Here is an 18179-nt window from a genome sequence, read left to right as displayed (position 1 = left end):
CTAGGGTTTATCGATGCCAACAAGGTTCTTTGGACTTAAAGCTCCATGGCTCCCTTGCATGGACCATTCAGTTAAACTTATGGAATATGTTCCTTTGGGTACTACAACTCTGTTGGAACCCTTTGCTGAACAAGCCTCTTTCCACCCGCCCAATAATGCCTGAAAATGAAAAAAAAAGGGAGATGAAAGTTCAGTTAAAATGAGGTATAAGAAAATCACGGCGAAATTCAAAATTAGGAATCGTCAGCACACCTTTCTAATATCTGGCTTGCCATCGGCTTTACCACCGTAATTTTTCTCATCAAATATGGCAGATTGAACTCTACCAGCAAATACAAACAATAATAGCAAAGATGTCGGAAAAATACGTCTCTAGGGTCGTAATCTTCATGAAGCCTTTTCTTTTCTAAGTTCTTTCGTAAAATGCGCGGCAAATTAGAATGGATATCTCCTTGTTTGCGAAAGCTTTTATATCTAAGCAATCATCTAAAGTTACCGGATTTTATAACAGAGGGAAGTTATTTAATTGTAACTTTTGTTCTATTATTGAAAATTGTTTTGTCGCTTTTTAACAAAACGCATAATAGAGAAATACCAACTAACGTCTAACCTATAAGTAGATATTGTCTTGTTTTTCATTTGTTTGCAGCAAAACTTATCTTTACGTCTAAGCCTTTCATACTGATATAGCGATTTCTTACTTGTTCATGACAATCACCCTCTAACGCCAATATTAGATTTTCATTTGTCTCGCACCGTGCAATATTCCAAAATATTGTATAAAAGAAATTAGAATTCACATAAGTAGAAATCGCGTGCACTTTTTATGAGTCGCGTCACGTTTCCTTTTAAAGAAAAGGAAACGGAGCAACGATTAATCGTGACACATAGTCACAGTGACTTCCTTTCTTGAAGAGATTTTAAGTGATGATGCTTGAGTAGATCCTAAATCATAGCACGGGTAGATTTATTCACTTCACATAATATTCTATTTTCATAAAATTAGTCCCATGTACCTTCTAAATTCATAATCGGTCCTTGAATCTTTTCAAAATTGCCCTTAATGACTCGCAGTTGTCGAAGCCGGTAAAAAATAACCTTTATGGTTATCAGCAGTTTTACAACTATAGATAGTGGTGAAAGGATCGAATCCACAGGGAATTGAGAACTTACCTATTTTTCTTATCAAGACCAAGAGAATTAACTGAAACAAAAAGAAACTAAAAGAGAAATAAACTGAAACGAGAATTAACTGAGAGCAAATAACTGAAAGCGAAATAAACTGAAAGCAAATAAATTGAAACGAGATAAATCTGAAACCAACTAAACTGAAAGTAAAATGGGGGGGTTTTGAGATTGATTCAAGAGATCTAAAACTGAAATCAATAAAAGAAGCAAATGGTAAAAAGAAATAAAGAGAAATCAAATATGAGAAAGATCTAGTTGAAGGGTTGGATCCACTTTAGTTGTTGGGATTGATCATTGACACTTAGTTTCCCTTGATAGATTCAATAGATTAGTTATGGAGATGGAAGACGCTTCTCACCACTGTAACAGCCCGGAAACCGGTACCCTTCCGTAACGGTTCCAAACTGTTCGGCACTAGGATCCAGATCGGCTTAAGGCCGCCTAGACCCGTAGTAAGCCTGACATTCCTTCTATACATCTAGTCTAATCCTTTACATGATTACTCTTTTCATAAAACTTTATGCCTTTAAATGCCCCAGGCTTACCCCGAGGGACTGTGATTAAAAACTCTTCTTTCATTTTTTCCAAGCTCAACGCATGCATGCTCTTATTTATTAAGCTTGGCTATAAAATCCTCTGTAAGACATTTCATTCTTCCTTAAAACATCTTTTCTCTTTAAACTTACTCGTTCTTGAAAACATTTCATACATCATGAAAACATATCCTTTCTTAAAACTCATTGATCATGTACCCCTTATAGGATTAGCCAACCATAGACATAATATCACTCTACACATTAGGCATAGCACATCTCTAAACCATATTTCATATACTCTTCATAGCTTTACTTTATCTCTTTACATTCATACATCTCATGTCCATACATTCTTATGTCCACAACTATACTATACATGCATACAAACATAACATATCCTCACTTACATAACCATCTATTCCATTACATCTCAAACATAACTCTTCATTACTTTAGTCTCTACCATCTTTAACTTCTCATAGCTCCTTCCTATTATCCATCACTATAACTGGCCCTGCAAAATTGGGAATAGGGGAGAGGGATGAGCTTCTAAAGCCCAGTGAGTGGAATCCATAAAAACCATTCATTAAAACACATGCTCTTCTGTCATACTTCACATTACAATAATACACATCAAGGAAGAAGTTGTCACCTATAGCCCTCTTCCTAACTGACTCACTTGTACAATTTCTTTTGTACTTAACTTTCTGAAAACAGATTTGTCAGGGCGATTAGGCCTCCTGACTGAGTTCTGAAAACGTTTTGTCAGGGCGATTAGGCCTCCTGACTAGCTCATGAAAACATTTTGTCAGGGCGATTAGGCCTCCTGACTAACTTCCTGAAAACATTTTGTCAGGGCGATTAGGCCTCCTGACTAACTTCCTGAAAACATTTTGTCAGGGCGATTAGGCCTCCTGACTAACTTCCTGAAAACATTTTGTCAGGGCGATTAGGCCTCCTGACTAGCTCATGAAAACTGCTTTCCTGAAAACGTTTTGTCAGGGCGATTAGGCCTCCTGACTATACTGACTCAATAACAGGGGCGGTTAGGCCTCCCTGCTCATACTCTTTATGCTTGACTCTTCCATTACTCTTTTCTCGACTTTTCATGTCATACTGAGGGCTAAAGGGTTATTCAACATTCATCCGCATACTTATCCAGTTATGCAATGCAGCATCTTCATGGTTCTAGTGCAACAACCTATTATCTCATGGCATTCATGATGCATGTCTCATGTTCGTCACATTATTATCTTTTAGTATTAACCATCCTAGCATTAACATGGCAATTATGATGCATGGATCATGCTGAAACATTCTTTAATTTAAAACATGCATAGTTAGTCCCACTCACCTGAAGCCTCTGCTCTACTACTTGGGCCAACTTTGTACTGTAGCTAAACACCTCTTCTCTGCTCAAATCATACACACAAGGACTCTTATGAGGTGTTAAACATCTCTAGCATAACTCTAAAACACCTTCCCAAAACCCTTCTAAAGCCTCATAAACATGCATGACAATTCATGCAAAGGAAGGCAAAACAGAGCACCTTCGGCGACACTTTCCGCGGCCGAAAGTCTCCTCCAGAGACGAACCTCACATACTTTCGGCGGCCGAACCTCTACTTTCGGCGGCCGAAAGTCCTATTACTATCCCTTCGGGTGCACCTTGGGCATCCGAAAGTCTCGTCCAGAGACGAAACTCAACCTTCGGCGGCACCTTCGGCGGCCGAATGTGCATGACAGATCCGAAAGTCCACCTTCCGGAAGCAGCCTTCGGTAGCCAAAGCCACCTCCACAAGGCATTCGGCGGCCGAAACTCACTTCGGCGGCCGAACCTGAGTTCTTCCAGAACCCAGTTCATGCACCAACACCTCTCCTCAACCCTTCCTCACATACCCAACATGCATAAAACCTCCTCAAGACATGTATAGACCTCTAAACATACCCAAAGAGGCCTAAAACACTCTTAAACTCTAACAACAATAACATATAAACACATAGTGCACAAAGGGTCCCTAAAACCCTCCCATGCACATCCATGCTCATCTAACCCTTTCTTCCCATAAAACGCCTAAAACTATCCATAAAACATGCTTAAAACATCATAAAACGTAGAGATCAACCCTTACCTCTTGAGTTGGTGTGACCTCAACTTCAAAACGTGGAGCACCAAGCTTTGCAAGCTGCAACTCCAAAATTTGCTCAAAACCGTCAAAACCAAGTTAAAGCTTACTAAAACTTTGAAGAATCATGAAAAAACTAAGAAATCATGCCAAGGAGGACATGAGCTCACCTTGGATGGGAAGAGGGAGAAAACTTTCCTCTTCCACCGCCCTAAGTGGCTTTTATAGAGGAGCTGGTCAACCACGTTCGGCGGCCAAACATGTAGGCGAACCATGCAATGTTCGGAAGCCGAACTTTTCTTTCGGAAGCCGAACCTCAAGCACTTTCGGCGGCCGAACATCACCTTCGGCGGCCGAAACTGCATTTTGTCTCCTTCACCGTTTTCTCTTCAAAACTCAAAATCCTTTTTGCTAAACCTTTTGAAAACCTTTGCTTAAACCCTTACTGGCAACTCCAACATCCGAAATTCCACCGGACTACAGGAATTTCGATGCCTGAGTAAGCCGGGTATTACAACCACCATGTCTCTCCTTATGATTAAACCAATTAGAGAACGTCCTCTAATTAATTACTAATTAACAAATTGCCAAGGAACGTCCTTGGGCCTTAGGCATCAAAACAATTGTTAATTGCATGAAGAGATAGAGAGATCCAATCCTAACTACTCAAACGCATGAGATGTCATTAGATCATACAATTTTCTTAGTTTTTACACCAAGTATTCTTATGTTTGAATAATCCAAGCAATTACGGACTTAAATCATCCAAACTAACATATTATTACTTTGCAATAAAGAATCAACGTAGATCTAAACAACAAAGCAATATTGAAATCAAGCATGAAATTGCACAAATATTGAACAACCAAAAGTTAAACAATGTTTGATCAAGTCTCCCAATCCATATAACAACTAAAGTATCACCTAATCTTCAACTAGAATAAAAGGTTTCAGCCTCCCATGGCTGAAAGAAGAAGAGATGTGGCCACTTGCAATCCCGTAGGTGCCTCCAAAGAGGGCTTGAAAAGGCATGGGGAGGCTCTTTATGTGTCTTTTTATACTTGAAAAGTGTTGCCCTAGATGATACTTGCTTCATAATTAGTGAAGAGGCTGCCCAAGGTGTCAAGAGGCTGCCCAAAAGACTTCAAGGGGCTGCCCAAAATGCCCTTGGTCCAAGATGTGCCATCCATACACATGTGAGAAGGGAAAAACGTGGGACATGTGTTCAAGTGCAAGGAGTGGGGCCTTTGGTCTTTGCTTGCTGCCCAAGTGTCTTCAAGATACTGCCCAAGGTGCCCAAGACTTGTCTTCACACTATCCTTGCTGCCCATGCACAATTAAGGAAGGTGGAGCCTCCTTTTGCAATTTGAATTTTGAATGTGCATGGCATGAAGTGGGAAGCATGTGATCTTGGGATTTGGCTTCCTTACTAAGCTGAATCTTGAAATTCAAAATTTGAATATGAATCTTGGAGATTTGAATTTCAAAATGCTTTCCTTGTATGGCTCTTCATTTATGGCAAATTGAGACTTGGCTTATTGAATAAGGAAAAGGCTACTTGGAGTTTTGAAATCCTCGAAATGCATATCAGAGGCCATGCCACCATGTAATGCCGGCCATGTCTTAATTCTCACTCCATTGTCGGTGTCATAGAAGGTGCAGTTCCTTACAAAAATTCCAGAGACAAATTCATCAGTGGTCTTCCCTAAACTTCCCATGCTAATGCCATGTCCATGTCCACATCGTACGTTTTTTATCCTTATTTGTTCGCTGGCACCACCAATGGAGATGCAGTCATTGCCGGTGGCAATATTTGAATTAATAATGTTGATCCTATTTGAATGCCCAATGTGAATTCCATCTGTATTGACGCTATCTCCTGGTGCAGTGATCGTGAAGTGATCGAAAGTAAGGTTTTTGCCATCTAGAACATTGACATGGAAATTCTTACTATCGAGCGATGTTACGTCCTGAACTACGCTGTTGGTGATGAAGTCAAACCGTAAGCTCTAGCATGTTTTTAAAGGGACAAGAAGCACATAAAGGAAACATTATTGATAGAACATATTTTAGTCCATTTTCTCTTTATATTATTGATGATTATTTACTTGATTTCTGCTTAATTTAGTGCTCTAGCATTGTTTTGCAGAAAATGGTAAAAACGGACATTTTGGAGAAAATCCCCTTAAAACTGCTTTAAATGGAGCAAAAGAGAGCAAGCCTGCCAAGTTGGAATCAAGTCAAGCTAAATAAGGAAAGTTCTAAATAAGAAAAGTGGCAAATATGGAAAGAACATTCAGCCAAAGCAATTTAGAATTCAAATTTCAAATCTCCAAGTAGGCTTTTCCTTATTCAAGAAGCCAAATCTCAAGTTGCCATATATGAAGAGCCAAATAAGGAAAGTATTTTGAAATTTAAATCTTCAAGATTCATATTCAAATTTTGAATTTCAAGATTTAGCTTGCCAAAGAAGCCAAAGAAAGTCACACATGCCACACATGCCTTGCACATTCAAAATTCAAATTGCAAAGAAGGCTCCACCTTCCTTATTAGTGCATGAGCGGCAAGGAGAGTGTGAAGGTAAGTCTTGGGTACCTTGTGCAGCATCTTGAAGACACTAGGGAAGCAAGCAAAGACCAAAGAGCCCACTCCTTACAATTGAAGATAAGTCCCACGTTTTTCCCTCCACACATGTGCATAGATGGCACACCTTGGACCAAGGGTACTTTGGGCAGTCTCTAAAAGATACATGGACAGCCAATAAACCCTAGGCAGCCTCTCAAGACATATTTAAAGGCTTCAAGAAGACCAAGAGAGGCAGAATCCTCTCCCCCCATTCGGCCAAGCAAGGACCGACGCTCCTCTCATCCCTTTTAAGAAATTGGTTCACCTTTTCATCTTCTCTTCTTGGTTTTGATTTTTGTTTCAGCCATGAGTGGCTGAAACCTTTTATTCTAGTTGAAGATCGGTTGAAACTAAGGTTGTTTTATGGATTGTGAGATCTGAACATAAACTATTTGTCTTTGATTAGTTCAATATTCATGCAATTGTGTGTTTGAATCTATGATTAATTTGTTGTTTTGATCAAATTGGCCACTTGATTCTTGATTGTAAGGTAATTGATTGTTAGTTAGGATAATTTTTAGTCCGTAATTGCTGGAATTATTCTAACATAAGAAGGCTTGGTGTAAAAACTAAGGAATTGTATGATCTAGCAACATCTCATGCGTTTGAGCAGCTAGGATTGGATCTCTCTCTTTCTTCATGCAATTGACAATTGTTTTGATGCCTATGACCCAAGGACGTTCCTTGGCAATTTGTTAATTAGTAATTGATTAGAGGACGTTCCCTAATTGATTTAATGATAAGGAGAGACATGGTGGTGAGAAGCGTTTTCCACCTCCATAACTAATCTATTGAATCAATCAAGAGAACATAAGTTTCAATGATCAATCCAAATAACTAAGGTGGATCCATATCTTCAACTAGACCTTTCTCATATTAGATTTCTCTTCTATTTAATTATTACTTGCTCATTTAATTGATGCCCGTAGTTTGCTAATCAAATCGATCTCAAACTCCCCTCCCATTTTTTTACTTTTACTGCACTTTACTTTTAATCCACTTTCAGTTACTTGGTTTCAGTTTCTCATTCAATTAATTCTCTTGGTCATGTTGAGAAAAATAGATAAGTTTACAATTCTCTGTGGATTCGATCCTTTACCACTATCTGCAGTTGTAAAATTGTTGATAACAAGAAAGGTTATTTTTGACCGGCTTCGACAACCGCGAGTCAAAAATTGGCGCTGTTGCTGGGAAATTGTTCTAACTTGTTTATTTTTCTATCATGACCAGATCTGAACATAGGGACACTCTGCCTTACGATCTGGAAATTGAACGCACAATCAGGAGGCTCGAAAAGCAAGCCAATGCGCCTGAACCTTCTGCCACACATTCGGCCGCCGAACTTCATCAACATTCGGCCGCCGAACTTCATCAACATTCGGCCGCCGAACCTCCCCTTCTCCAGCAACCAAACTTTGCACCAATGGCTGAACCTAATGTACAAGCTGCTGCCCATAATGGACATGCTGTCCATGACTAAATAATTCAAGAAAATCCAGCCATTAGAGCTCCAATGCCAAGAGAAAGAACCATGAGAGAATTGGCAACACCTATAGGTGATCAAGCACCTCTTTGCATCACCTATCCACCTCTGACAGTTCCCTTTGAACTAAAAATAGGTTTGATTCATCTTCTCCCTAAATTTAGAGGTTTGCAAAATGAAAACCCACACAAGCACTTGAAAGAGTTCAATATTGTCTATTCATCTATGAGACCTCAAGGTATTTTTGAAGATCATGTTAAGTTAAGAGCTTTTCCTTTTTCATTAGATGACTATGCTAAAGATTGGTTATTTTATTTGCCACCTGGATTTATAACTTCTTGGGATGATATGGTCCAAATCTTTTTGAACAAATACTTCCCAACATCTAAGTCAATTGGCATAATAAGAGAAATCACTAGCATATGACAGAAACCAATTGAGGATTTATATGATTATTGGGAAAGGTTTGAAAGACTGTGTACAGGTTGCCCACAACATGATATGTCAGACAGGTCCCTCATACATTTCTTCTATGGGGGATTGCTCTCATCAGAAAGGAGATTCATAGATATAGCTTGTGGAGGATCCATTGCTTACAAGACACCTAGGGAGATGCGAGAGTTGATCTCCACACTTGCAGCCTCATCTAGGCAATATGGAGAAGAAAAGCAACTGCAGAGAGGAGTTAATGAGGTAAGTTCACCTTCTATTTCTGAACTGACATCTGTTATGAAAGATTTTTCCATAGGACTGGTTCAACAGATTCAAGCAGCCCACCCACCTAGGCCATATGGTATTTGTGCATATGTAGGACATCCAACTGATCAATGTCCTACACTACAAGAAGACAACCAGCAAGTTAATGCCATTGGAGGATATAACAACCAGCCTAGACATGATCCATATTCCAACACATACAATCCAGGTTGGAGAGACCATCCTAATTTCAGCTACGGAAGGGCCAACAATAATCAGAACTATCAGAACTACCACAGAAATCAAGCCCAACAGCACCTTCAAGTTCAAGTCAGCACCTCGAAAAGATGATGGAGACACTTACAAACTCTGTGCAGACTCTCCAACAACAGATGGGACAAGTAACCGCGTTCATGAGCAAAGTTGAATCCCAAGGTAAGCTTCCTTCTCAAACTGAAACTAACCCTAGACAGAATGTCAGTGCTATTACTTTGAGAAGTGGGAAGGAGCTACAAGAGGTCAAGACTAATGAAAGAGCACCACCTGCGCAATCTGAGACACCATTTGCGCAAGAACCAATGCAACCCGAAGCCTCTCCAGCACAATCTGAAACACCACCTGCGCAGAAGACTAATCCAAAGGTACATTTTCACATTCCACCTCCTTTTCCAAAAAGATTTGAAAGAACACAAAAAGAAAAGGAAGAAAAGGAGATTTTTGAGACTTTCAGAAAAGTGGAAATCAACATACCACTGCTAGATGCTGTTAAGCAGATTCCCAGGTATGCAAAATTTCTGAAAGAACTTTGCACCAATAGAAGAAAGCTAGCTAAGAGAGAAAAAGTAAGTGTAGGTGAAGTTGTCACTGCTGTGATTAAAAGAGAACTCCCTACTAAATGCAAAGACAAAGGTATGTTTACTATTTCTTGCAAGATTGGGAATGTTGGAATTAAGAAAGCCATGTGTGATCTTGGTGCATCCATAAATGTCATGCCTCTTTTCATCTATAAATCTCTGAATGCATGTGCACTAAAGGACACAAGAGTTGTGATTCAATTAGCTGATAGATATGTGGTATATCCCATGGGTGTTCTAGAAGATGTGTTAGTCCAAGTAGATGAACTTATCTTTCCTGCAGATTTTTATGTGATTGATACTAAGGAAGATAGTTGCAATACTAGTTCTGACATCCTTCTTGGACGTCCTTTCTTGAGTACTGCTAGAACTAAGATTGATGTGCATGATGGTACTTTGACTATGGAGTTTGAAAGGAAAGTCATTAAATTCAATGTCTATGATGCTATGAAATACCCACATGATATGTCCCCTGTTTATGGTCTTGATATTGTCGACTGTTTGAGCCAGGAAATTTTTGGTGAAAATCAAGATGATATTTGTAATACCCGGCTAAACCCGGCATCGGAATTCTTACCGTCCGGTGGGATTCAAGGATGTCAGAGGTTTCCTGAGGGTAGAGTGAAGGTTTTCTAAAATGTTTTAAAGTATTTTCACGGTTTGATTAGGAAATAGTTGAGTTTTCGGGAGAAATGGCCAAAGGAGTTTCTGTCATGTTCGGCCCCCGAATGTTAAGTTCGGCCGCCGAAAGTGCCCAATGTTCGGCCCCCGAAGTTTATGTTCGGCCTCCGAAAGTTGCATGGTTTTGCATGCAGTTTCGGCAGCCGAAGCTGGGGTGGTCGGCTAAGCTGTGCATGCGCCTCGGTCCGTGGTTTGGCCAGCTGTTGCCTCCAGATCATGGCTAGAGGGTTATGCCACGTCTCCCATGACTCATCTATACACTTTTAATCACTCATGCACAGGTTTGAGGGTGGTAAAGTGTTTAGAACGTTTTGAAACAAAAGAAGAGAGTTTTGGGGTTTTGGTGAAGGGAAAGAGGTGTTGGTGCATAGTTTGGTGTTTAGGTTGTCCAGCTTCTGTTTTCAGGAGGTAAGGGAAGTCTTTATACTTGTTTTAATGATTTCTAATAGCTTTTAAAGTGGTTAAGGGTAGAGTGGCATGTTTAGGTTTTAAAGTTGAGTTTTTGATGTTTTAATGGTGTAAGCATGATTATGTGTTATAGTTGCTGTTTTGTTGGGGTTAATAGGTAGTTTTGGACCCCTTTGAGCATATACCAGAGTATATGCAAGTTGAGGAGTTGTGTATGCAGGATTGTATAGAGTTGGTGCTTGGCAGGAGATGGTTGTGCACGAAGCTGAGTTCTGGATGAACTCAGGTTCGGCCGCCGAAGGGAGGATTCGGCCGCCGAACCCCTTGTGAAGGCAGTTTCGGCTGCCTAAGGTTGCCTCCGAAAGAATGGACTTTCGGATCTGTCCAGCACATTCGGCCGCCGAAGGTGCCGCCGAAGGTGTCCTGCCTAGCTTTTCCTATGCATACTTTATGTGATTGTTTTATGAGCTTTTAAAGGGGTTTTGGGGAGTTGTTTAAGAGTTGGTAAGAGTATGCTTGACACCTCATTCGAGTCCATTTGTGTAGGAGTGGACCCGACAGTTCAGGGAGGTCGTCAGGATTAGCAGTTGCAGAGTCAGTACAGTTTCTGCCAGAGGAGCAGAGGTGAGTAGAACTAAACTTAATCTTTTATTAAAGAAACATAATGCTTTAGCATAGTTCATGCATCATGAATGCTATGATATGTATTAGGGTGATTGCATTAGAATCACGAATGTGAAGCATTGCATATTATGTGATCAGAGATTAGGTGGACCCAGGCGACTCCAATAGCCTAAGCTTCGGCTCCTGTCATTGTGTCAGGTCAGTTGGGCAATTACTTGTTGGAATGCCCTGTGTAGCTCCTTTGGGGGGGCCAGTGTTGACAGAGGGTATTTTTGGGGTCATGTCTACCTTAGTGGGGATTGGACCAAGGCGACTTCAATAGCCCGTCGAGGGAGTTTTGGGGTCATGTCTAATCCAAGATATATTGAGATGTTTGTGTTGTGATGCATTTTCATATATAGTGCGTATGAATGAACTGTTTTCAGTGTTTCTACTCACTGGGCTTTAGAAGCTCATCCCTTTCCCTTAATCCCAGTTTTTGCAGGGTCAGAGTAGCTGGGAAGTGAGAAGCAACAGAGTTATGGCTTCAGTATGCTTATGTATAGTTAGTGTGGACATGATGTAAATTAAAGAGCTATGTATTACAGATGTAATAAACAGTTAGATAGTGTGCTTGTGGTTTAGTATGTGCTTTGCCTATAGTATGTTTTATCCCTTGTCTATGCATGTATCCTGTTTTCAGTTTAATGATGAGCAATGAGTCAAACCAGGCTTAATAACATGTTGTGTTTCGAAAACCCAGTGAATTATAACTGTGAGGGAAGACAGGGTTTAATTCCCTTGACCCAAGACCAGTGCGGAGGAAAGACCAGGTTTGATTCCTGTGATCCATAGAGAGGCCAATAGAGAAGATCAGGTTTGATTCCTGTGACTCTATGGTAGCCAAGTTAACTTATGATATGCTGACCCTTACAGAGTGGGTTCTATGCTGCAGAGCGCATAGGGTATGGAGGTTACTTGGTAAAGCATCACTGGTGTATTATAGATAGCCAGAGGGCTAGTTCAGATTAGTATATCTGAGCATTTGGTTCATATGATTGGACCTATGGTACAGTGTTTTAAAGGTTAAGTCTGGTAGTTTTAAAGACAAGTTTTAAAACGTAATAGTCCAGTCGGATCATGTATGGGATTTTAACAGGTACACAGAGTTCATAGCAGGCTTACTACGGGTCCCGGCGGCCTTAAGCCGATCTGGATCCTAGTGCCGAGCAGTTTGGGCCGTTACAAAGAGGGTACCGGTTTCCGGGCTGTTACAGATGGTATCAGAGCATAGGGCCTCTTAAGTACGGTGTGTTGAGCATTTTTGTTCAAGGATTAGCGAGGTCCCACATCGGAAAGAGGTTGGTCTAGAATCATAGTAAGGCAAGCACATTAAGGAAAATCATGTCCACTAAAATAAGGATGTTGAATTTTGTTTTGCATACTGATGTGAAATGCACATGTATATTCATGGGTATTAATGTGATGCTATGTATGCATGTATATGTTTGATGTTCATGTGTTTCATATGAACTCTATGTGTGCTAATGTTTGTTTCTTGTGTTGTTCTTCAGGATAGCTAAGATGAGTGGTGTTAGTCCGCAGATTGATTCAGATCCGTCTGAAGCATCTTTTGATGAAAATAGAGGAGGCATGGATTTAGGAAATAGGAGAGAGTTGGGAATAGATGTGCAAAGAAAGGATGTAGGATTACAGGTGAATATGGATGACGAGTCTTTAGATGATGCTCAGACCAAGGATACCAAAATGTCAGGTACAGGAGAAAATGATCCTTCCACTTGGAGTACAGCTACCTGGAAAGGAGCAAAGTGGGGGAAAGCTAAAAAGAAAAAGGTTAGGGGTCTTAAAGGGAAAAAGAAAAGAGAATATTGGGATAGGAAAGAACTTAGTTCTGGTGGTGGTGTTGATTCGAGTTCTGGTATAGATAGACCAAAATGTTTGAGGTGTGGAAGATTTCATAAGGGAGTTTGTCTTGTTGGCATGACAGGATGTTATAGATGTGGTCAGGAGGGACATGTGATTCGTGAGTGTCGTACGATGCCTTGGATGATTCAGTCCCGGCAGACATTTTCTGGTAGAGCTGTTCAGCAGGGGATAGTCCCATCAGATTCAGTGATGCCAGGTATGCTCATTTTGAGAGTTTTGATGTGTATGGTTCTTTTGTGGACCCTAGTGGGATTGAGAGAGATAGATCAGAAAAAGAAAAAGAGGAAAAGAAAAAGTAACAGTGATCTTAGAAAGAGATTAGAATTAGTCTGGGATTGGGTGGTAGTGAGGCAAGGAAAAGGGTGAGCCTTTCCTTCAGCAGATTCCCGAGAGAAGTTCCATTAGCTTTAGCCTGGATCTTTACCCTGACGTAATAGGAGGCTAACATATCGAATACGGCGACGTTAGGTACGTTTGCTTGTGAGTATTCGGATGTGTATGCTGTTTGTGTTGGACCCTAGTGTTTCGCTTTTCCTGTTGTTGTGAGCTGTTGATAGGATGGGTTTGATGACTTTTAGGCTTAGAGTGTTTTCTTTAGGTCAGTGGACCTGAGTATGATCCATCTGATGCAGAGTCAGATAGTACAGTTCAGAGTGTATAGAGAGTAGGCGATGCCTTCCAGCTGACCTTATGGTTCTAGGGGTGACTCTTGGTGTCAACCTAGGGCGGATTGGCTAGCTACTCACAGTACTACCTGAGTCCACAGAGACAAGGTAGCAACGTTCAGAGCTAAGGATGGATCAGAGGCAGTCCTTTAGTGGGACAGTGTCTAGTGGTGCCTAGAAGTTAATGTCAGTCCATCAGGCTCATGGTTATTCAGGAAAGGATATCAGAGGGTTGTGAGTAAGTTTGTCAGGACAGGGAATCAGCCTCAGTGCCCTTTACTAGAAGAGAGTTCTAGATGTTTCCCAGAATAGCTGTCAGGTTTACCATCTGTTAGGGAATTAGAGTTTGGAATGAGAATGATATCTGGACGCGGAATCATTTCTTTCCTTCTACCCTACAGGATGGCACCTGCAGAGAAAGAGAGAGTTCAGAAGAGTCAGAAAAGTATAAGAGAGCTTAGTAGATAAAGGGTGTATCTGACTTAGTACCTCACCCTGGAAGATTCCAGTGTTGTTGTGGAAAACGAAAGATAGACTCTTGGGATTTTGTTATAACTGTTGTCAGGTAACAAGATCACTACTAAGCAGTTACAGGTATTCCTAGATAGGATTGAATGATCTACTAGCTGTTCTAATTAAAGTTGAGTGGTTTTACAGACTGGTATGATCAGAGTACAGATTGGTATCTGTTGAAAGAATTAAAGACTGAGAGTTTCACCAAGAGATTAGTTTAGGTAAGAATGATGATCTACTAGCTGATTTGATAAAAGAGTTGATTATTATTTTGATGTAATCCGAGATTTGAGTATCACCTATTGAGAGTTAGGAAATGAAAGTTAAGAAAAGATAAAGAGAAAGAGGAGTAATGATCAGAGTAGCGCAGCTGAAGCTGTGAAGTTTAAGAGTAGTTTAAGAGCTTGATGTTCTTTGTTTGTTTGTTTGTTTTTAACATTCGAGGACGAATGTTTTTGTAAGGGGGGTAGATTGTAATACCCGGCTAAACCCGGCATCGGAATTCTTACCGTCCGGTGGGATTCAAGGATGTCAGAGGTTTCCTGAGGGTAGAGTGAAGGTTTTCTAAAATGTTTTAAAGTATTTTCACGGTTTGATTAGGAAATAGTTGAGTTTTCGGGAGAAATGGCCAAAGGAGTTTCTGTCATGTTCGGCCCCCGAATGTTAAGTTCGGCCGCCGAAAGTGCCCAATGTTCGGCCCCCGAAGTTTATGTTCGGCCTCCGAAAGTTGCATGGTTTTGCATGCAGTTTCGGCAGCCGAAGCTGGGGTGGTCGGCTAAGCTGTGCATGCGCCTCGGTCCGTGGTTTGGCCAGCTGTTGCCTCCAGATCATGGCTAGAGGGTTATGCCACGTCTCCCATGACTCATCTATACACTTTTAATCACTCATGCACAGGTTTGAGGGTGGTAAAGTGTTTAGAACGTTTTGAAACAAAAGAAGAGAGTTTTGGGGTTTTGGTGAAGGGAAAGAGGTGTTGGTGCATAGTTTGGTGTTTAGGTTGTCCAGCTTCTGTTTTCAGGAGGTAAGGGAAGTCTTTATACTTGTTTTAATGATTTCTAATAGCTTTTAAAGTGGTTAAGGGTAGAGTGGCATGTTTAGGTTTTAAAGTTGAGTTTTTGATGTTTTAATGGTGTAAGCATGATTATGTGTTATAGTTGCTGTTTTGTTGGGGTTAATAGGTAGTTTTGGACCCCTTTGAGCATATACCAGAGTATATGCAAGTTGAGGAGTTGTGTATGCAGGATTGTATAGAGTTGGTGCTTGGCAGGAGATGGTTGTGCACGAAGCTGAGTTCTGGATGAACTCAGGTTTGGCCGCCGAAGGGAGGATTCGGCCGCCGAACCCCTTGTGAAGGCAGTTTCGGCTGCCTAAGGTTGCCTCCGAAAGAATGGACTTTCGGATCTGTCCAGCACATTCGGCCGCCGAAGGTGCCGCCGAAGGTGTCCTGCCTAGCTTTTCCTATGCATACTTTATGTGATTGTTTTATGAGCTTTTAAAGGGGTTTTGGGGAGTTGTTTAAGAGTTGGTAAGAGTATGCTTGACACCTCATTCGAGTCCATTTGTGTAGGAGTGGACCCGACAGTTCAGGGAGGTCGTCAGGATTAGCAGTTGCAGAGTCAGTACAGTTTCTGCCAGAGGAGCAGAGGTGAGTAGAACTAAACTTAATCTTTTATTAAAGAAACATAATGCTTTAGCATAGTTCATGCATCATGAATGCTATGATATGTATTAGGGTGATTGCATTAGAATCACGAATGTGAAGCATTGCATATTATGTGATCAGAGATTAGGTGGACCCAGGCGACTCCAATAGCCTAAGCTTCGGCTCCTGTCATTGTGTCAGGTCAGTTGGGCAATTACTTGTTGGAATGCCCTGTGTAGCTCCTTTGGGGGGGCCAGTGTTGACAGAGGGTATTTTTGGGGTCATGTCTACCTTAGTGGGGATTGGACCAAGGCGACTTCAATAGCCCGTCGAGGGAGTTTTGGGGTCATGTCTAATCCAAGATATATTGAGATGTTTGTGTTGTGATGCATTTTCATATATAGTGCGTATGAATGAACTGTTTTCAGTGTTTCTACTCACTGGGCTTTAGAAGCTCATCCCTTTCCCTTAATCCCAGTTTTTGCAGGGTCAGAGTAGCTGGGAAGTGAGAAGCAACAGAGTTATGGCTTCAGTATGCTTATGTATAGTTAGTGTGGACATGATGTAAATTAAAGAGCTATGTATTACAGATGTAATAAACAGTTAGATAGTGTGCTTGTGGTTTAGTATGTGCTTTGCCTATAGTATGTTTTATCCCTTGTCTATGCATGTATCCTGTTTTCAGTTTAATGATGAGCAATGAGTCAAACCAGGCTTAATAACATGTTGTGTTTCGAAAACCCAGTGAATTATAACTGTGAGGGAAGACAGGGTTTAATTCCCTTGACCCAAGACCAGTGCGGAGGAAAGACCAGGTTTGATTCCTGTGATCCATAGAGAGGCCAATAGAGAAGATCAGGTTTGATTCCTGTGACTCTATGGTAGCCAAGTTAACTTATGATATGCTGACCCTTACAGAGTGGGTTCTATGCTGCAGAGCGCATAGGGTATGGAGGTTACTTGGTAAAGCATCACTGGTGTATTATAGATAGCCAGAGGGCTAGTTCAGATTAGTATATCTGAGCATTTGGTTCATATGATTGGACCTATGGTACAGTGTTTTAAAGGTTAAGTCTGGTAGTTTTAAAGACAAGTTTTAAAACGTAATAGTCCAGTCGGATCATGTATGGGATTTTAACAGGTACACAGAGTTCATAGCAGGCTTACTACGGGTCCCGGCGGCCTTAAGCCGATCTGGATCCTAGTGCCGAGCAGTTTGGGCCGTTACAAAGAGGGTACCGGTTTCCGGGCTGTTACAATATTCTTAACAGTGATTTCTGCAGAGATACTGATCAGGTACAGATTGAGAGCCAGAAAGAGCCAAAACTTAAGGAAATAGTCTGTAGCATCCAACAGGTAGTTTGCAGTCAAGTGCAGGATAAAGGAAAGTCAGTCGCACCACTTCAGGAAGGACCTGCGCAAACTGAAGCCATGACATTTCGGCCGCCGAACTCCACTTCCTTTCAGCCGCCGAATCCTTCACCTCAGCTCCCATCACAGACTGAATCCACTGCCTTTCGGCTGCCGAACTCCACTTCCTTTCGGCCGCCAAACCTCGCTCCACATCCTCCAACGCAAGCAAGCTCTTCTAGTCCGCCCCTGCAGTCAGAACTTGCACAAGAAACAATTGAAAAGAGTCCAACGCAGAACACCAGTCAGAAAGCATCAGAATTAGATCTGAAGCCTCTTTCAGGCCATCTGAAATACTTATACTTGGGAGCTGACAAGACACTACCAGTAATAGTGTCCAATGAGTTAAGCCAACATGAAGAACCAAGCCTCTTGAAACTACTGCAGAAGCATAAAGGAGCCATAGGGTGGACCATAGATGATATAAAAGGTATTTCTCCTTCCACCTGCATGCATAGAATACACATGGAGGAGGAATGCAAACCATTCAGAGATGCTCAAAGAAGACCGAACCCACCTATGATGAAGGTAGTAAAGAAAGAAATAGTCAAGCTCCTTGATGCAGGTATCATATACCCAATCTCTGATAGCAAATGGGTGAGTCCTGTGCATGTAGTCGCAAAGAAAACTGGGATTACCATTGTGCCAAATGGTGAAGGAGAACTTGTTCCCACAAGAGTTTAGAATGGATGGAGAGTGTGCATGGACTATAGGAAGCTCAATGCTGCAATAAGGAAAGACCACTTCCCACTACCTTTCATTGACCAGATGCTAGAAAGGCTTGCAGGTAAGTCCCATTATT

General features: G+C 41.2%; 1 protein-coding gene across 1 annotated transcript in view; it reads right to left on the bottom strand.

Moving 5' to 3' along the window:
• Nucleotides 1-18179, bottom strand: part of LOC110608950 (exopolygalacturonase-like) — a 39555-nt gene continuing 21376 nt past the window's right edge. Inside the window, exons 4-8 of the mRNA XM_021748229.1 lie at nt 5464-5859; nt 3857-3910; nt 611-681; nt 253-322; nt 1-159 (exon numbers count right to left, since the gene is read on the bottom strand). Coding sequence (XP_021603921.1) covers nt 1-159; nt 253-322; nt 611-681; nt 3857-3910; nt 5464-5859 — 750 coding nt within the window. The remainder of the gene's footprint in view (nt 160-252; nt 323-610; nt 682-3856; nt 3911-5463; nt 5860-18179) is intronic.

This window comes from Manihot esculenta, chromosome 18 (genome assembly GCF_001659605.2).
Source record: "Manihot esculenta cultivar AM560-2 chromosome 18, M.esculenta_v8, whole genome shotgun sequence".
Taxonomy (NCBI): domain Eukaryota; kingdom Viridiplantae; phylum Streptophyta; class Magnoliopsida; order Malpighiales; family Euphorbiaceae; genus Manihot; species Manihot esculenta.
This window is presented reverse-complemented; position numbering and strand designations above follow the sequence as displayed.